Source organism: Gymnogyps californianus, chromosome 2, assembly GCF_018139145.2.
Source record: "Gymnogyps californianus isolate 813 chromosome 2, ASM1813914v2, whole genome shotgun sequence".
Taxonomy (NCBI): Eukaryota; Metazoa; Chordata; class Aves; order Accipitriformes; family Cathartidae; genus Gymnogyps; species Gymnogyps californianus.
The window spans coordinates 162,908,904-162,930,546 of NC_059472.1; the positions used below are offsets into that span (position 1 = coordinate 162,908,904).

The window sequence follows — 21,643 nt, forward strand, 5'->3', positions numbered from 1 at the left end:
ATCCAGCAAGTATAAAAAAACCTTTCCTCATTCATGCTTCATCTTGTTGAGCACGAGCCATCTGCCCGATTTGGATCTAACTGTGAAACAAAAGCAAAGATGACTCTAGTGGAAGTGGGTTGTAACTGAAATGGCAAAGTGCCGACAGACTTGCCAGAGCTCCCTCATCCACCACGACTGAAAGCAAAGGGAAGAGCGAGCTAGTTTGCATCTAGCTTTTCTCACCTTTCTCTATCTGGATCCCTCCTTGAAGCCTGCAGATGAAATTCATATCTGCAAACACTTCAAAACTCAGGTAACAAACTTACCCAGAAAAAAAAACACCCAACCCCAAACTTACACCCAGAAGCATACCCAGAAAATACACAAATTGAGCCAAGTTGCTAACTGAAGAACAGAAATTGAGATTTGAATTTATTCAGAAGAAAACAAAAACCACTTCCCTCTCCCAACACTCCGGCCCCTAAAAAAACCAAACTAGCTGGAAGGTGTTGGTAAGCTGCCTGCTGCTGAGGAGGCAGGAAAAAATTAGCAAGGATTTCATCAGGCTGAACATTGTGTGCTCCCAATGACACATCTGGCTCGGCATCCAAGCTGCAGACAGGCTGATATACCCACTGTAATAGATATTTTATCTTAGGATACATCTTTGTGCTGCACTAAAAAGCTGTTGCATTTTAAGAAAAAAAAAAAATACAATAGTTTCAGTAAATACAAGTTATTATTGAAAAACGTTGTATTGAAACTATAGAGACAGAATGGACCATTCATTACCAGTATTAGAGTCACACTTGGACAAGCAGCTGCTCTGTGAGTAGAAGGTTTAAAAATGAACTTAATAGTTTAAAGAAGTTTTTGGGCTTTTTTCCCCCCCTAATGGAATAGAAGTCAGCGCTGAAAAACCCTGTTTATTCAAAACCATGCTCAGTTTGGTGTTTCTTCCAACCCTGTGAAGATGTGACATGACACTTGACTTGCCAAGCATAATCAAGTCACAACATTTGGTAAAATACTAAATGAAACACTGATTCCTTTGAAGCACTGATTTCATTTTTTCTGATACAGCAAAATAATAATAAAAATTAAATCGCACAACGCAATTACTCTGAACAAAGTTGCAGAACTATGTTTTCAATCACTTTATAAAATACTCTTCCCCGCTTTCCCTCCTTTACAACAGGTTAGCATTAAAAGAATTGAGACTCCTAATTAGAAGGAAGTTAGCTTGTCACATCAACTTCAACTTCAAGAATATGCCAGAAGCAACATAGAACAAACACTGAGTTCCTGTGAAACCAGCAGAAGCTTTCTCTGTTACTTTCCTTCCTCTGAAGTCTTTATCACCAGTTTTCATGTAACAACTCTACTGAACAGTAAAGACAGAAGTAAAGTATATCCAAGCCATTTTATACTAGTTTCTAATGTTAAATAGTTACTATTTAACATTATTGTGCAATTTTCTTTTTTCATTTTTGAAGGAAAGGGTCGCAACACATGAACTGACTGGGCCATGGTCAGAGGTCACCTGTGATGTAATAATTCATAAAACATACAAAAGTGACAGCAGATAAAAGTAAGTGACCATCTGAACAGCAGCTCAACAGGACTTAAAACTATTCTAACCTGGCAAGCAGAATAATGCAAAAAGAGCTTTAATTAAACAGCAGAGGAGTTTAAGCAGTGTGTTGTCAGGCTTTCTTTTCTTTCCTAAAGCAGGTAATTTTATCATTGCTGGACATTTAATTTCACCAATTTAGACACTGAGCCCCACTGTTGCATGTACTTTCCCCCAACTTACTTATCACTTCTGAATCTAGACAAGATGCTCAGTGTTAACTCGATCAAATCCAACCAGGCTGCGCAGTTCTAAAACACAGCTCTCCTGGTAAAAAGCGCTAGCCTGACAGTGTAACGATATTCAAATATATCTAAGTCTTCAATGCTGTTTTTCTTTCTTTAAAAGAATTTCCTACTTAGGCTAACCATGTTAGCACTCAAAATAAAAACAGCATATAAAACCACATACAAAGCTTATTAGTCTTTAATACTGCATTTAAAATAGAAATGTCACAGACTTATTTGCACTCACTTAAGAACTACCCAAAAGCTTAGCTATACTTGGTTTCTTCTACGAAGATCTGTACGCATCTGAGTGCTTTTCATTCTATTTGAAGAAAATGCAGTCTTTAATATTTCTTTTTAACACGTACCTTGAACTTTTTTACTCTATTAAGCTGTAGTCTGGTAATTCTATGAATTCTGTGATTTGGGTCTTGGGCTCATGTACAAGTATTGCATAACTTCAAAACTGCTCACTAAGAGAGCATAGAGTGAGGATGGAAACTTGTGTGAACATATATGCATCCACTCGCTCAAGGCATAAGATATATTTAGAAAGTAATTAAGTGTTTTACAAAATGCAATCTGAAAACTACTGACTCCAGACCATTTTAACTCACGTTTTCTATAGAAAAAACAAACTCTTCTTCATGTTTTTCTTTCCAATGAACTCCCATTTTCTCTCAGCTGCCATTTGGCTAGTAGCCTCACTTCTGCCTCCTTTCCGTTCCCTAGCATAGTGGAAAGGGAAATTTTACTAGTTTCCCATTCCTTTTGTTTCTCAGGTGAACATGCGCATACATGCTATGCACTACTCAGCTTTCCCTGCAGCACATCCAGGCTAGATTTCCCTCATTTCAGTCAAAATGTACCTTGGCTAGCAAAAGAAGTCTAAAAATACACATACAACTCCTCCTCTTAGCAGAGGAATTTTCAGGGCACTTTACCCCTGCGTGAGCAGTTTCAGCATGAACTGTTGCAGTTCAGACTTAACCTCCACACGTATTCTTAGTCTCCATCACTTTAATTTGCTTTCCTTTCCTCTCTCCCACCAAACAGTTCCTCTGCTCTTTCTCCTGAGCTTTTCAGAATTCAAACATAACCAGCAAAATCCAAAACAGAATAAAATGGACTGGACAAGGTAGGTAAGAAATCAGCTGCATCAAATATGAAAAATTAGTGTGAAGAGCAGAAGGGTGAAAAGATAGAGACATCTCCATTTCTGCTATTATTCCCCATCATGGATACACCTATATTTGCCATCTCTTAACGTTCTGGAAAAGTGCAACGGGAATGGTGTTTCAATTAAGAGTATAGCACTAGTGGAGTTTTGAGAGTGCTGAAAAAAACATGGTATGGACAAGATGGTATTCCTATGTGTGCTCTATTGAACTGAAATTCTTCAGTTCTTAACACAAACGCTCTCAGTATTATCAGATTTAAAAAGAACATATAAAATCATTTGTGTTGTGATTTTATGAATATGGCAAAGCAATATAATTACTAGAACTCAATGAAAGTAACATGCTGCTCTTACATACAATGCTTTGAAGTGCTAAAAGTTTGTATCAATTAATTTGACTTATTAAGTAAACAAAACTTAATAACCTGGAGAAATGGCCAAAAGCCGATACCCCTGGACTCAGCATGCATGAAATATAGGCGAACTGGTTAGAAAAAAAGGTCCAAACCATTATGGTTCTCCCCCTTTTTGAACTGTTTTTATGTCACTGAAAACCCTTTCAACCGACATCCAAAGAGGTTCCACTATGCTCCAGTGGACACATTTTAACCTTCCTGCAGTTGGGAAAGAGAACCAAAGCTAGAGACAACTCAGCATCTGAAGTGTTATGAGAAGTCCACATTTTTTTAGTGTCTTACTCAGGTTTTAAATGTTGTTTACTTATAAAATGTATAGTGCCAATACCCTTCACGGAAAACTTAGTTTTAAATTGCAGCTGAAGAGACAGTATTAGCAATTCACCATCAGAACAGTAATTTTTTCTGTAACTCATAACATGTTCCCCATGAGGGAAACGTATTAAGACAAACCTTCAGCAGCGCAGAGTTAAACCTTGGTTACAAAACTCATGTGACAGCAAAATAAGATAAAAGCCTGACCTTCTGAAGTCCTCCATTCTCCTCCACCAAAGGAGGAAGAGCACTGGTGCTATTGGTAGATGGTGGTTCGACATTGTAGTCACGAAAGCAGCAGAATAAGGTGCTAAAGATACTTCGACTCCTCTGCTTCTTCAAGCTGATATTACATTGGGACACTAGGAAACAAAAAACAGCAAAAAAATAAATTAATGTAGCACAGACCTAGTATTCCAGACCACAATGACTGGATTTAAGATGCTTGGTTATTACCTCAGAAGTCCTTCTCAAGTCTTAAGATAACCCCACAGAGATTTTCCATCATATTGAGACCCTCTTCCTTCCGTTTCAACACATTTTTTCCTTGTCAAACTCACACGGTGACGTCAGCCTATTACTAACCAACGTAGATCTCTGTACAATCAAAGGTCTTGCCATACTGAGACACTACATTGAGAGTTTTCCTAGAAGTATCCAAAGTAGATACTGTAAATTACATGAAATAACTTGCTGGTAAAATATATCTCTGGACTGAGGAAGCAAACAGGACTGATCTAAAACAGAAGAGACGCAATAAACGCCTACTGATGCCCGGGCATATTTTCTAGCCAAATACACGATCACGTGTGCAACATTTAAACTCCCGCAAGGGTCAGAAAAAGATCTGAGATGTTTCTGAGTTTCCTCTGTTACTGTTTGACAGCGTCGCTGGAGGACGAAAGACACAACACAGAGGCAGCACTGTGAGCTGCAACACCGGCTGCAGGAACAAGTCTGGAGAGGGTGTTACTAAATAAACAGGAGTCCTGGCCTTTCTTTTCAACTTGCTTATTGGTCTACCAGGATAAAAAAAACCCAAACTGGTAAAAAATTACATACAGCTCAATGAAAGCAAGTGTAACATTTTTAAAGACTAAAAATTGTAGATAAAAGCAACAGTTTGGAGAAAAGAAATGCACATAAGATATCTAGTGATTTCCCTAAGATTCAAACTCCCCCAAATTAGATCTTGAACACACAATAAAAAGTTGGAAAAAAGTTTTAGAATATTTTAAGTAATACTCTAGTTCATCACCAAATATTTTAATGATTTATTGTTAGCCAGAAGTATTTGTTTCCTACGTTGGAGTGCAATACCTGACAGATTTACCACTCTTCCAGGGCAGGGACAGGCAGGTGCACCCTTTTCATCTTGTGCCTTTCGCGCAGCCCTTTTTCTTTGATGTTTATCTATACCGCTGCAACATATGGTACTGAATGTTATCGATACTCAACTTGCTAACATCACATGGTAACACAATGAGAGACAACCATGTCACCTGCATCTTGTAAATAACTGCTTTACCACAACTATTACCGTGAATACTGCGTGAAACCAAACATCACGCACCCCCTGCAAGAGACAGGCACTCCTCTCTGCTGTACTGCCTTACCTTAGCCAGGACCAACTTAGCCTCTCCATTAAGCAAAGGAGTATCTTAGACTATAGAGATTAATGGCTTCCTTTTCAGAGTCAACAAATGATTTAATTTAAAATACATGCAAACAAGCCCGAACAAGTTCTTTTTTATTCTTTTTTCACAGCTATGCAACAGCGCATCTTAAAGTAGCAAACTTGAAAAGGTGGATTACACTGAGAAAAAAGGATGCTACGAAAATTGTAGCACCAACCAGATTAATAGCCATCCACGCACTACATAGTTTATTTACATTCTGCATTAGAAGGAATAAACCACTCCCCCCATCCCAAAGTTAGAGGGTAAGTGAAATTCTTAGTAAGTCCCATTACACGCATCAATATATAATTCCCCATCTTTCCTCCTCTCTCAGATTATTAGGGCACTGCCACATACATCTACCTTCCTTCATATATTACAAATACATCAAGTGCAATCAAGGCAAGTGGCAACAGAAATACAAATAATACAATTATTAATATATAAAGACATTTCAGTGAAAGAAGAGTTGTGTATGAAATGGAACAAATCTCCCCTGGAAGACTGAAGGGATACCATTGCACTCTGAAGTCAGAAGGTGTGCAGGTACACGCGTGTGCTTTGACAAGAAAGCCTTGCGGTGCAGATTTTGAGTGAACTTTCAAGCACTCTCTGAAAATATAAACAAAATCTTCTGATTTTGTAGAGTCAGCATAAGCTAGACATCAATATTTCTCCTCTCAAAGCACCTGAAGGTGTCCAACAGGTCCAAGAGTAATTTTCTGTTCTCCATATAGTATGTATTTCCATATTTGCCAAAATATTTTTCCACCTTAAGGGAATGAACAATGCTCAGGTTCAGTTATTAAATACTACTAAGAAGAAAGTGTACTGCTATCAAAAACTAAATGCATTTTATAAACTTTCACCATTTAAAAAGCGCTCAGATAACAGAGCAAAGTCAGAATTGTGCACAGATTTGTGCACGTCTGTGTGTTTAAGGAAGTGTTTCATTACGTTAAAGACATTTGTAAACTGAAACCAATCTAAACACTGCTTTTCAATACTCCAGTTAAACAGAAAACATATGCAAAACTCTGACCATTGGTGGTACAAGTTACAGCAAAAGACTCATTCTCAAAACGTCACATTCTGTTTGCAAGAAATTTGAAGAAACATGCCTTTAGAAATCCCCAAAGGATACCTGTGCAGCTATGAAGGACTTTTTCAAAACAGCAGTCAAGAAGACTTGTATTGCAAGCACAAGCAAGTTTGTTGCAGTATCATCCAGGCAAGAAGAACTCCTTTCTGAACTTAAACACTGAAATATGCTGAAATTAGAACGGGAAGCACAATGCTCCGTGTCCTGTTCCCTACAGCTAGTGCCACAGAAACCTTCCTAATAATTTGTTTTCAGCCTCTACGTAAAAATATGACAGCAAATAATCACATTTGAATGCTTAAAATAGAAATGCTCTTACACAGCATTTATCATAAGCTTTTGTTTTTCCTGGACTTCACAAGGTACAAGAACATAACATTAAACTTGATTCTGCAAACAACTATTATGCATAAAATAGTCCTCCCAAGGCCAAGACTGCATTTTATAATAAAGTTCAATTTATATTCTAGGCTGGGATTGAGATAGGTCTTCAATGTAGGATCCATTTCTATAAAGTCAATAAAATGTGTTAAGCAAGGAAAACTAATTACCGAATCACAGAATGGTTTGGGTTGGAAGGGACCTTAAAGATCACCTAGTTCCGACCCCCCCTGCCATGGGCAGGGACACCTTCCACTAGACCTGCTTGCTCAAAGCCCCATCCAACCTGGCCTTGAATAATTCCAGGGAGGGGGCATCCACAACCTCTCTGGGCAACCTGTGCCAGTACCTCACCACCCTCACAGTAAAGAACTTCTTCCTTACATCTAATCTAAATCTACCCTCTTTCAGTTTAAAGCCATTACCCCTTGTCCTGTCACTACATGCCCTCATAAAGAGTCCCTCTCTGGCTTTCTTGTAGGCCCCCTTTAGGTACTAGAAGGCTGCCATTGTAGCCTAGAAGGTGCCTGTCCTTGCTTCCACCCTCTGTAGGTTTCCTTTTTGTGTTTGAGTTTGTCCAGGTGCAACTTGTTCGTCCACGCAGGCCTCCTGGTGTTTTGGCCTGACCTTCTCTTTATTGGGATGCATCGCTCCTGAGCTTGGAGGAGGTGATCCTTGAATATTAACCAGCTTTCTTGGGCCCCTCTTCCCTCCAGGGCTTTATCCCATGGTACTCTACCAAGCAGATCCCTGAAGAGACCAAAACCTGCTCTCCTGAAGTCCAGGGTAGCGAGCTTGCTGTCCGCCCTCCTTGCTGCCCTGAGGATCTTGAACTCCACCATTTCATGGTCACTGCAGCCAAGGCTGCCCTTGAGCTTCACGTTCCCCACCAGCTCCTCCTTCTTGGTGAGAACAAGGTCCAGCATAGCACCTCTCCTTGTTGGCTCCTCTATCACTTGGAGAAGGAAGCTATCATCAACACATTCCAGGAACCTCCTGGATTGCTTATGCTCTGCCGTGTTGTCCCTCCAACAGATATCGGGGTGGTTGATGTCCCCCATGAGGACCAGGGCTTGTGAATGTGAGGCTGCTCCTATCTGTCTATAGAGGGCCTCATCTGCTCAGTCTTCCTGGTCAGGTGGCCTGTAGCAGACCCCACTATAATGTCCCCTGTCCCTGCCCTCCCTTTAATCCTGACCCATAAGCTCTCCATTGGCTCCTCATCCATGCCCAGGTGGAGCTCCATGCACTCCAGCTGGTCACTGACACAGAGGGCAACACCCCCTCCTCATCTCCCCTGCCTGTCCTTCCTAAAGAGCCTGTATCCTTCCACTCCAACACTCCAGTCATAGAAGCCATCCCACCATGTCTCTGTGATGCCAATAAGATCACAGCCCTGCAGGCGTGCTTGCGTAAGAAATGTTGCAGAGTACTTCTGAGCTTAGTCTTCGAGAGGTTAATGAATACAAACAGCATGCAAGGCAAAAATTTACCTAAACCACATCATGTTCATCCCCAAACCTCATAATGCTGAATATCAGACCATGGATGGTCTGGATGTGCAAAGAGCCGTACTAAGATTACAGGATGAAGTCCCAAATTTTCAAGAGAAATTCTGCCCAGTAACGACTACAGCATTTAATGGAGAGGAGTGAAAGCAGCATGCTGCATGGCCTCCGATGGCTACGGCTTTACAAAGATGCACGTGGCCAAGAGACACTTGAACTCCTCATCTCTAGTGGTTCCTCAGATCTGTTCACATCTTGCTGCTCTGAGCTGCTGTCTGGAGCAAGCCTTTCAATCAGGTATGAATTACAGCAGTGTTTTCAAATTCATAACTTACAGCCTCAGCTGCACAGCACATCAACAGGAACAACATAACCATTTAAGAACTAACATTTGTATCTTTTCTATGCAGAGGTTAGAAAGAGGCAGTAAACAGAGTAAATAGTCCAAATAAACATTCAAAAATCTCAGACAAAAGCTACTGATTTGTTCAAATCTTTTAAGAATACTTGTTTTCCTTGATCAAATTATACATCTGAAATCCGGCCACTCACTTTCACTTAGTGAAATATTTGTTCTAGGAAAAATAATCCTTCATGTTTTTTTTCATCTTGGCCATTTTGCCATTCATAATACAGTGGTGTTTCAAATAGGTCTTTCCACTAATTCAGATGTTATTTTAAAGAGATCTGTTTTTTAAAATAATATATTATAGATGCTTTACTGTGACTTAAAAAATTATAATTTCAGATGCAGTAAGGAACAGAAGTTCTCAAGTGGCTTTACGTGCCATGCTGTAATCACACACAGGTATTGCATACGTAGAAAAGATTTGCACCAGATCTCATTTTTAGCAACTATGACAGTCTTGTGCATCACAGAAAACAGTTTCTCCTTCCTTAGTTACACTGGACCACATGCAATATGTGTGCTGTTTGCTAGATCTGCTTGTCTTGAAGCAGTGACAGTACAAATATAACAACTATAAAGGTGTAAAGAAGCATTCATATTGAATCACTACCATAAATTTAGGTATTCCGGATGCCAGCAAATTTTAAAGAGAAAAAAACTGCAGAGGACAAAACCTGACGTTCCTTAAAAGCCTATAGGTAAGACCAGGCAGTAACGATACTGGAATGGTAAGCTGAATTATCTAAACTCCAAGTCTGAGCAGCACAGCATCCAGCATATGGAATTTAGAAGACTTTTTCTTTTTTCCCTGCTCCATCTTTTGGGAGTTATGGCCTTGATTTCTGGAACTGATTTCCTCCGACATCCACAGAAGTACTATACTCATTACCCCTATCACCACTGAATGCTGAAGACAACTTTAAGTGACTTTTTACATCTTAAACACTGCATACCAAACATGTAAACACTGCATACCAAAAAAGCCCAGGCAAAACAACTTCACAATATGAAAGCACGTTATCCGTGAAAGCAGACAAGACTGTAACCAGCAGATATCTGCAGAAGAGTTCAAGAAAGGAACAACGCAAGACTGGAGCGATGCTTTACCTTCACACCACCCCAGGTGCACTCTAACTGCAGTTCAAGGACCTCCTTACCTGAAGGCATCAACTGCGTATGTAACAGTCCTCAATAAATTCCTCTTTCATGACTTTGTCCCACCACGTTTTGAACCTACGCCAACTTTTAGTGCCAAAAGCATCCGGCGGCAAGAAGGTCCACAGCTCAGTCAACCATTTAGCTGTTTCACAACTCTGACCCTCCTTGTTTCTTATCTTTGTACCATCTCTAATTCATATTTTTGAGCAGGAGGAGAGGGACTAGAACCACACACAATACCCAGGATGAAAGGAGAGCACCATGAATTTATACACTCACATAGTGCTTTGTTCTCTTACTTTTCTAATAATTCCTAATATTTCCTAATATCTTATTTGAGTTTTACAACAAGTGAGCCTTGGGCTAATGTGATTTTTCAGAAGATCTTATTATAACACCAAGATCTCTTCATTAGTAGGTATTTCAGGCATCACTGCAAATGTAAGTCAAGAATTCTTATCTCTTCCCATGCAGAAAAATTTCATGTGTATCTACACTTAATTTCATCTGCTATTTTAGAGGCCAGTCATTCAAAATCACATCACCTTCCTACAACTCTTCACAGTTAAGTTTTAAATCTATATACAGATACACATATATGCACACACATTTATATACATGCACAAACAAATACATACCCCTTTCCCTTACAATTTTGTCACCTTATTTCCTTATTCCCTTTTCCATATGGTTTAATGCTACACTGAAGAGCAGACTGCACAGATCTCTGTGTAACTTCTTCCCCAGGGATCTCATGGAGGTCTGCAAGAGCCTTCAGCAAAGCACTTTGTCAAATTATCTGAATTTGTAAAAGATTATTTGCAGATAGGGTCAGAAACAGGAACACAGCTCTTCCTGCCTAGGAGGGAAGTCCCTCTGGTGCAGATTTCCCCCGATTTGAAAGTGCAGGGTCTCACCTATAATTTCCAGATGCTGTTTCTAATGACAAGCCTCACTGCTTGTAACCTGTGCGCTACCCGCTGCTTGTGGGTAAGTTAATTCTTGAATTGCCTGCAAGTTTCTGGAATCCAAAGATGGTCCACAGACCTATCAAGGTCTTCTGGCAAGTTCTAACGAACCCACAGCATTACTAAGCCTGGGGAGGGGTTCAAGGAAAGATAAGGGCAAGTTTTAAAATAAATTACTGCAATCACATAAGCTTAAATGGAAGATATGCAACCATACTGGGTGGTTATACTAAGAGCACAGGAAGGAAAAAAAACCCAAACAACAAACTCCAAATATTACAGACAAACGTTATAACAGAAATTAATACAAGAGCATGCTAATAGAAGTAATCTACAGCATCTTCTCAAACGTCCTTTCACTCAAACCATCCTTTGGAGGCAGAAGGGTTGCGCTGCTCTTCTCCCACCAGGACAGTTCCAACAGCAGCACAAGTTACACAGTAAAGAAAAAGCTTTTCCCTCACGCACTGTATTCTAAAAAAGTTTAGTTCAGGGCTTCTCCCATGAAATTTTGCTGTAGTTGTGTGAAATTATAAAAACAGATTGTTGTGCAGCCATCACACAATAAACCCCTCGCTGCTGCAGGAAGCCACCGTGGGATGACTGGAGGACTCCTAATCCAGCCCATCCCTCTGCAGCACATGAGCAGCTAATTACTGCTGAATTTTTCCTAATTAAATGAATGCAATAGCCAGTTCTCCCAAATAACATAAACTGGATAATGAAGAGACTTTCCATGTGCTTACAGATGAACTTGCTAAATGCAATAAATGAACATCTGTGTATCGTGAGCCCTCCACTAACAAGTTTGTTTATAATACAAAATGGAAAGATGCAAGTCAGAATAAATTGGTATTAAACAAAGCCTTTCTTCAGAAGGAAGCAGTTTCGAAATTTACACATGATTAGAGAAGCACAATTTCTCAATCTTCTTAAGAGGCCGTATCTGATCTTATTAGAAAAATATCCAACGTGACTCAAGCTAGAAACAGTTAAATAGCCGAAAACCATTAACTTTGCTTATACAGCTCCTATTTTTGTGATGTATTGACCAGGATAGAAATTATTTTACAATACGTGGTGCCAAATCTGCACGATGACCACGTAACTTTGGTTTTAAATGCCATTTGCAGTTTACCATTGAAAGGTTTCATCTTCCATGTATGCTTTGCAGAAAATATAGCAATAACAGCACTGTCACATACCTGAAACAACCGCCCACAACTGGTTTAACCTTCAAACATGTATAATCCAAGCAAATTGCTCTGTTTATACTCGGCATGATATACCCCAGAATTATCTTCAATTCCACTGAAGGTGACAACCTCTCTCCCCCTCCAACCATAATTAAATAAACTGAAGGTTTTTCCACTTAATAAACTTTTGTTTTTTTCCACTGAAATTATTTCTTTGAAGGGAGGGATCCCAGATTAGTGTAGTGAAAGAAAGATCTTTCCAAAACATTTAACTCTCCCTCCCCACCAAACCCTCTCCCATACACTGCATTAGTAGTCTGCTCTGGATGGGGCTGATCGCATGGCTAGAGGTCAAGAAATAAAAGCTTAAATATGTAAGACAGGTGGGGACATGGGGGAAAAAATAACCAAGTAACTTATTTTTACTTTTCAGATAATCTCTTCTTTATCTCACTTTAATCTATTTAAAGTAGGTCACTGCACTTGGATCTGAAAAAATGTCAGTATGATTTATGAACTTTTAGGAATTTTAGGAAAAATTGAACATTACTCTTACTAACCCATTCCATGACGTTTTGGAAAACAAGCTCAGAAGTTGCACCTGTACGCTAAGATCAAACTGTTACACAAGAACAGCTTATCTCATTCAAAGAGAAGTTATCTAGTGGATATCAGAACACTACAGTTTGCCTTCCATGCCTGCGAAAGTCCTATAAAAATATACTTTCACGTAGTACCTAGGACAAAAGGAGAAAAATCATCGGGACGAATGTTAATTCAAGACAGCTAAAGCTGTACGAAGAAAAAAGACCTCTACCTAACCAAACAAAGCTTTGGAAACATTTTTGTTGCAGCAGCTTAAAGCAAAAAAACTTCTTTTGCCCTGCATGCATTATTTATTACAGTCCTCAAATCTGGGTGGATTAAATACCTGCCATTGGTTACTGGATGCTCATTTTCTAAGGATCAGAAGTAGTGAAATTCTGAAATCACTTTTTTAACACACAACTGAGAACTCAGCACTGCTCTCTCCGTACAAGGCTGTGATACATCATGAGACACAACCAGTATATGTTAAAAACAGCAACTGTACACAGAAGCCTCTTAACTGACAAGGAAGGATAAGAAACCATGAAAAGGCTCAAAACAGCACAAAAACCTGACGGATCCCAAGGCAAACTCCAAAACCATAAAGCAGTTGGTACACTTCAGTCTGCACACTGAGGTTTGGTTGGACATACGTATATACGATGGTATATCCTTCATATCATATGTGTCAGCTTCTCATATAAGCCATGATTCAAACACCTGTGCTGTCTTGCAGTGTAAGTTAGGAGGGTTGCTACTAGGAAATACTATGTTAAAAGAAATGCATCTGTCAGAGCCCAACTCCTTGCATTTATTCAGCTCGAAGACTGAAGGCAGATCCACTGCTTCAGGGGCATTCACATTTCATAACGAAGCTGAAAAGTTAAAAACTGTTTTAACAACCTAATTAACCCGCTGAACCATGTTCTGAGTGAAATACCTTCAAGTTCAAATTAAACAGCGCAGCTTCTGGCCACCTCCCTTTCCTGCTCTAGTGCTTGACAAGCTAACGGCTACAATGAGACCACTTCCAATTTTGAGAAGCAGCACATGTAGATCTGTATCTCCAAAGGACTGAAAAGTAGGTCTCCTTGTGATCCAGGAAGGAACTAATTAACACTTAGCACTTTCATTTTTGTGCCTGTATCGCTTGCCACTGGAACAGCCAGGGACAGAAGATGGATGAGAATACAAAGAAGTTAGGAGATGTCCATCTCCAGCAGCACTCCAATAGCTCCTCCAGCAAGATGAGCCAGGGAGCTGCTGTACCTTTGCCTTCTACATAAACAGCTGAACACTGTTTAAACAGGAGCTTGCCTGGGTTCTCCTCTGGGCTAGAGGAGAGCTCGAGCTGTGCTCGGTACCTGTCCTGCGCTGGCATCCATCCACCTGGTCAGCACGTGGCATTCTGCGAGAGCACATCAAGGACCAAGGGCCCATAACAGGGTGCCCTGGTCTTCAAGGCTGACCTGTGCGCACTCGCTTCCTCTTCATGTAGAACTAAGTAGCTGCTGAACACACTAAAAAAGGTGCTAAAAGGATATACAACATTTTTTTAATGCGTGTATGCATATACACGCAGTTCACAATCGAACCTTTTCCTAGTATTTGCTTTTTTTTTTTTTTGAGAAGAGCCACAGCACTTCATACGTTCCAGAGGAGCCTATGGATGTAAATTCTCAAAACATACATCTGCTTAAAAAAAATAAATAAAATTCTTAAATAAAATAAATGACTAGGCACACCCCCCAGTCACTCTTCCATCAGCTGCTGGTAGTCTGAAACGGTAACAGAACTGCCACATGTACAAAGGACCAGAAGCACTTCAAAAAAAAGATAAAAAAATTAAAAGAAATAAACCCTCTCATCTCACTTTCACACTACACACAAGGCAAGGTTGCAGCACTGGAGTTTAGTGTTCATTGGCAGAAGTGATCAAACTCAAAGTTTTTTTCCTTTTCCTAAAACAAAATATTTCACTTCTGAAGTACAATTCATGCAATGCAAAAGCGATGCTTCAAAACAGTTTAAGGGCAAAATAAAATACAGCAAATAATGCAAAAGTAGCTTCAGAACCAAAAGATTACTATGTTTTTAACTGGATGGAAAACAAAGCTAACTGAACTACGCAGGCAACATTATGGAGACGTATTATGCTGCAAAATAAACATAACTTTTTGCAGTGACATTATGGAGCCTTCTCTCTGTACGTATAGTGCTTCAGCAAGTTTAATGTTTTGTCTCGGCCACAGTAATCTATAAATAGTGTCGAAACAATAATCCATAAAATGATAAATTCAAAGCAGTAGCACACCATGAAGATTCACTTTAAAAAATATATTTTCTGAACAAAAAAACCCCAAAAAACCCCAAAAACGAAGGATTTCAGAAGCTGCAGCACTTCTTCATTGTTTGAGCGAGGACTGAGCTGCTCGATCTGGAGATTTTCCCAGCGCCGAGGTTTGGAGCGGCAGTTGAACAGGAAATACTGCGCAGTCTGTGCATGCATTACATTCCTGTCCCGCCCCGAGCGGGCGGCCAACAAACAAACCTTTCTTCTAGTAAAAGAGGGGGGGGGAGGGGAAAAAAAAAAAAAAAGAAAAAAAAAAAAGAAGGCAGACTGCACAAAGTTCACCAGCAGATGTGGCCTATGAATCCAAACCGACCTTTTCTGCTGATAAAAAGAACTCGATGCATTTGCAATGTTGGTATAACGTCACGGTTTTGCGAAGCTGGATTAGCAAAGACCTGGAAGTTTAAAGATGCAAAATCTGCAATTCTGAGCTTCTGCAGGGTGCTGTAAGCGAGCAGTAATTGCACATATGTCAGCGGGTTTATTTTAAGAAGGTTTTGCCAAATATTAGTAGCAGCTTACAATCAAGCTGCAACAATCAGAACTGAATTTTGTACAGCAAGAATGAACTATTCGCAAGAAAGGGGATTGCTTTATTTCCATTTTATTTTATGTGCAGCACTAACGAACAAGGACTCAGCACTTAACTTTGTCTTCAACCGTAAAGTAACAAACAGAGTTAGTAACCAGAACATATGTTTGTGTATCTCAACTCTTTTGAATTGCTCCCAGGTTGGCCTCTTAAATCCTGGAAGATATTTAATAATAATTTGTTAAATACTTGGGAGGGAAGGCAAAGGAGAAACAAACAAATGGAAACATGAGCAGCACATGGGGTCAAAATGGCAGTATCTCAGAGTTTGTTAGTCACGGCTGATACCCTCTGGCATGGGAAGAGGATTAGAGTCAAAATGGCAATGAAGCAAATGTAAACAAGCATGTGTTTATAGAGCAAAAATATGTACCGTATCGGATCTGCTCTGCCTTGGATTGTGCTTACATGTAACATGGTGGGAAAGGCAGAAAAGAACAACTCGCCAAATGCTGAGTAGCTAAAACACAGGAAAAGCAGATACAAGCGAGCAACGCGCGGGCATCTGAAGCCACCACAACCAAAGCAGTTAACAGTTTTCCCCAAACATTAATTTAATTCAAAGCTGGTATAGTGAAAAAAAAAAAAAACAAACCCTTTTGCAGAGTGTGTTTTCTTATTACACGATATGAATGTACAGACAGACAGATGGATACTCACACGTGGCAGACACACACACGGTCTCTGCAACCCCAGGCTGCATTTTCCTTACGAAGTTACGCCATGAAATCAGTATGAAGTTACAGAAGAGCTGTAAAAGCCCCTTTTTCTGTGCTCCAAGGGCACCGCGCAGTGTGTAAAACAGCAAGCTACCCACTTGCCGCACATATTTTATCCAATCAATTAATTTTTCAAGTCAAAGCATGATCCAAACCTAAAGAATATTACTGGGCACCATACCTATAATGGGCTCATTTCCTTATCAAGTTTGTTCAGTTTAATAAATAGATGTTTGGGGTTTTTCCCCCACCCAATGACCAAATTCACAACCTGAGATTCTGAAATTAAGCTGAGTTTCTTTCTGCCTCCTGCCGCAAACAGGTTGACTCAAACATAGGTGACAGTTTTGGTACTCTTTCTTTGACTTGAAAAGCATGAGACAAGTGGTTCACCAAACCCAAACGTAGAAGAAATTCTTCTACTCTCTTTCCCCTCAAAAATACTACTACACTTCCAACCAAAGCCTCACCAAAACCTCGCTCATCTGAGGAGAGTAAGCTTAATTTACTCTTCCTAAATATAGCTGTAAGATGTTCCCATAGAGACAGCAACATTCCCAACTGCACTTTTTGCAGCAAATACTTCAGTAAGATATCAAATCTAAAGTATTAGTCTATTTTTGCAAACTTTCTCATCTCTTTCCTAGGAACAGCTCTTTAACAGATTCATCTTGCAAAAATGCTGTTAAAGGGTGCTCCCTTGCAAGGAAAAGTTTTGTTTCTTCATTTCACCTTATGAATTTTTTGTTCACTCCCTGGGGATATTTTGGGACAGGCTACAATTCTCATTCCTGCCAGGGAAATCGCTCATCGAAAGTTTGCTGCCCAAAAGATACATCCCTAATAGTAAAAATCAAACTAGGACGTCTCTTTTTTTGTAGCTCCTTTGATGCCTATTTCCAATTACCACTTATTTCTCCCACCCATTGCTATTTTGCGGATATTGAGTGCAGTTCTCATAAAACATCCACTCTGCAAGAAAGTACACATTTAAAATGATGGTGTTTCTGGTAAAATGTTTTATAGAACTAAAGCCATTTAAATCATAATTTCTGGAAAAGACCCTGTCTTAATGGAGTAAGGAACATCCATGACTACTTATGAAATATTTACCTTCTTTCTTTGGAAGAAAAATAGAAGTTGCATAACTTCAAAAAGACATTGACTTTAATAGAGATGGAGTTATTTGGACCAATTGCTGGTTTTCCCTGTTCCTCCCTGCCCCTCCCCAAATTTCTCTGTATTGTGAAACCCAGATACAAAGGAAGAAAGAGGAACCCCTCTCATTTGGAAGAGGAAACTCTCTCTAAATCACTGTATCATCTGTGCCTCGGTCATTAATATAATCTAAAAGTAATAGCTGTTTCTAACAACTGAAAATGCTCTTGAAATCAAGTTACAGCAGCATACAGCTCGTATCACTTTAGCAGGTTATTTAAATCCAGTGCTTCTGGAAGCAAAATTAAAACATCAGATTTTGATTATAAACTTAATTGTTGCATCTTTAGTTGCAGGGATTTCTCAAGGAGCAGTCTGGAAGACACTTGAGTGTATCTGCTGAGACAGAATCTGACTTACAGGAATTGTTGCCAAAGTAATTTCTCCTCCAGCTTTAGCTTTCATGGAGTAGATTTTACTCAACCTTAGATTACCCTCCATAAATTTTTTTTTTTAAACACTTGCAATATTTATGGACATGTAATACAAGTGCATATTACAGAAAGAAAAATGTTTGCAACTTTATTTGCTGCTTTTTTCTTCAAGCTGTTGCATCTGCCCTCACCAGTTAAGCTAGAAAGAATTTTGATGAATTTAAGTTTTCAGTAAGATCTACACATATTCAGTAACTATATTAAATCTAAAGTAATTACAACATCAACCACTGCAGGTTTGCAATTCAATGGAAGTGTCACCTGTAGAACAGCAGCACTGCCAGCTATCTCTGACAAAAATTTTAAGCTGTAGTTCACCTTTCTGTAACAGAGCATCTATTGTTACACTCTTAAGTAAAGAGGAGTCAAAAATCCCCACAAAAGTGTACTGCAAATTCTCTTTAATAATTTGCTAAAATACCTAGCATTGCCTTGGTGAAGCATGAACCCTCTCTCCCTGGCTTTCAAACTCCTCTTCCCTGGGGTGTATTTAAAAAGGCCAGTAGGATACATGCTGTCATTTTTGAAAGACAAGCATAATATACTCATATTAAGTTTAAAACACCTAAATGTCTACCTGAATCCTGATCAACTACAAAAAAACCCCCTGAGTACAGAGAAAGGAACAGCCAAAACCAATATACACCTGACATTATTTAAAAATGTTTAGGAGTCTGATACAAAGATTTTTATTTCCCCACTGGCTGGGTATGTATGTTGTACCAAAACACAAAGCTGAACTAAGTATCAAAACCACCTTTAAGAAAATGTTCAACTTACCTCATTCAGCAAGTCCATAATTTATATTAAAAAAAAAGATAAATTTAATATTTCACATTAAGAATTGAAAAGCCTGAAATGGTAACTATCAACAGTCTATAAGGTAATTCAACCAACGCCAGCAACCAGTGTAACAGCATGGACTGCAGGTACTGCTTAATATTGAGTATTTTTTCAACTGATCCCAAGAAATAAATTGGAAAATATTCATTCCTAGCTCTTCTGACCTTGTACTTTGGACTCAAGATTATTTTACCCATTCACCATTCCCAGACCATTAAAAGCAGTACATTCCTACCTGGAAATATGATATTCAGAAAGCTAAAACTAGATTAAGAATGAAACAAAAGATATAGGAAACTGCAAGCTTTGTATGATAAAGTCACTAGTTTTGACAAAAAAAGCAGCCAAACTTGCCCAACTGCCAGCAATTCCTTTCCAGAACAAAGCCACAGTTTATTGCCTGCTTAGAAATTCAGATAATAAAAAATGAAAATAAATTAATTTTTCTTATTCCATTAAGCTTAAGAGGAGGGGATTTTTTAAAAAGCATTTTGGTGCCTTAAACAAGTACTTAGATGCCTCTACCAAGCTGACAGTTCAGCTGCAGGTTGGAACAGCTGCAGACACGTTTAATTGCTTCTCCAAATACCCAGAACATCAAGTACTTTTGACCTATTTGAAATATCCTAAACTTTGTACTAAAAGGAATGCACACAATTTAATACCCATGCTTTAACTTCTAACAATCCTGTAAAGCAGAAAGCTACCCACTTGCTATTTTACATACAAGTCATGAGAAAGCATGAATAACTGACTGCTGTATAATAAGTGAAGATGTTAAATAACCAGTGTCTTCACAACTACAAGTTTGGAAAAGTTAAAAATAAACTCTTTCCTTAATTCTACCAGAAAAAAAAAGAAACAAAACCCAAAATAGTACAGTAACTTTTTGTTGTTTACTGGAGCAAAAATGATTACATTTGTCATTATATGGATACATTCCACAAAACCCACTCCTGTTATCCCCAAACAAAGGCCATATATTGATCTTATCAAAGGTAGAACAAAAGAAGGTAAAAAGAGCACCTGCGCCCATTAACAAAATCAGAAGTCTTTCCTAGCTTATTTCTTCAGGATGTGCCTTTGTGCTAACTGTAAGAGATAACCAAGGCACGATGCAATAGAAATTACTCTAATTCTACAGCTCGCCCAGGTTCCAGCCTCTCTCAACCTACATTCTTGCCCAAGTTGTTTATACAGAACACTTCCACATCAGCTGGTCTCTGCCCAATCTGGCAAAAAAAAAAAAAAAAAAAAAGGTGCTGTCTTCCTTCATCACTGATGCAGTGGCAAGGGTGAGCAGTTTATTTAGTACATAATGACACAATACTATCCCCACCGCTTTGCATCCTCTTCTCTCTTGGGATCAAAGAGCCAGACTTTTACCATTTACATTAAACAGATCTTACTGTCTTCTTGCTCTTGGCACTAAAGAAAGCCAGGTCTTGCAGAACACTTACTCTTCCATCTCTTAGGGAGGTAGGATCCTTGTCTTATTACCAGTACTTCTAATAGCAGAGGTTCCAGTTAGGCTCAGGGGAGAGAAGCAGCTGATGATCTCATGCAGGAGCCCAAACCAGATGACTGATCCAGTACATTTCTTGCACTTAGCTTAGACGGAAAATCCCAGGCATATGGACCCATAAATGTTAAATCATATTAAGTCTATACCTACATATATACTCAAGCACTTAGAAGGCCATCTTTAGGATTTGCCCCTTCTCCTCCCCCCAAAATAATAAGCTCTAACCTTACGGAGCCCCAGCCAGCACCGACACTCAGCATCGCTCCTCTTCAGTTATTTCACGCTCCCTGCGCAGCTCTAACTGACTCGAACTTCGCCAGTTTGCAGTTAAGATGCCTGCACCGGCTCTGCAAGCAGGTGTTCACACAACAAACCCCACTGCGATGTGGGTCGTAACTCAAACTGAGACGGAAGAAGGGGACAGCAACAACAATTTCTAACTGAAAACTGTACGGGTGCCTCTGGGATACCCGGCTGCATGCAGCAAAACTTGCATTGAGAAAAGCATTGCCTGAGACGGTCACATCTGCCACAGCTGTGTGTGCCGTTTATCCTAATAGCTTTAAAAATCCCTTTTGGCCCAAATAATAAGTATTATGTCCTGTACTGTAACTCAGCATAAGCAATTTTAAAAGTTTTCTTCTGGCCGCTGGCTGAACGCTATCAGTTTGGGCAGAGCCTCTCCCTGCCCATTTAGGTCCCTCTGCCCAGCCTGAGCATTTCAATGAATTACTAAAATCTAAACAGACTTCTGCATTTGAATTAATGTCCCGAAGCTATACAGAGCTAAAGCAGAAAAGCATTGTATGCGATTGCATGCCTGCTGCAAAACAAGATAAATATCTGGCACCTCTCCCACTCCTACGCAACCAAAACGAGGAGGACAAATAGCTGCATATTGGCTTCATTACTGCCTTTCTTACACGATCATATTTTTCTTGGGGACATAGGAAAACATGACAAGAGAAATGCATGACCAAACACAATTTTCCCAGACCAAAATTTAACAAAGATCAACAATACAAATCTGGAGCTAACTCTTGCAATACTGCAGAGACATTCTCCTTTCTGCTGAAGAACTCTACTCCAGTAATACATGGGCAAGAACGAAGGCACGAGTCCCCTCCCACAGTCCCAACACAAGCGAGGAACCCCAGCCCTACAAAATAAACAAAGTAAGGTCCGGTGTGTTTAAGAAATGCACTGCCAAAAATCTC

General features: G+C 39.5%; 1 protein-coding gene across 3 annotated transcripts in view; it reads right to left on the minus strand.

Moving 5' to 3' along the window:
* CTDSPL (CTD small phosphatase like) overlaps positions 1–21,643 on the minus strand; it is a 78,393-nt gene that overhangs the window by 26,295 nt on the left and 30,455 nt on the right. For all 3 annotated transcript variants that reach the window (XM_050915656.1, XM_050915654.1, XM_050915653.1), the window contains exon 2: positions 3,961–4,115. In XM_050915656.1, coding sequence (XP_050771613.1) covers positions 3,961–4,115 — 155 coding nt within the window. The remainder of the gene's footprint in view (positions 1–3,960; positions 4,116–21,643) is intronic.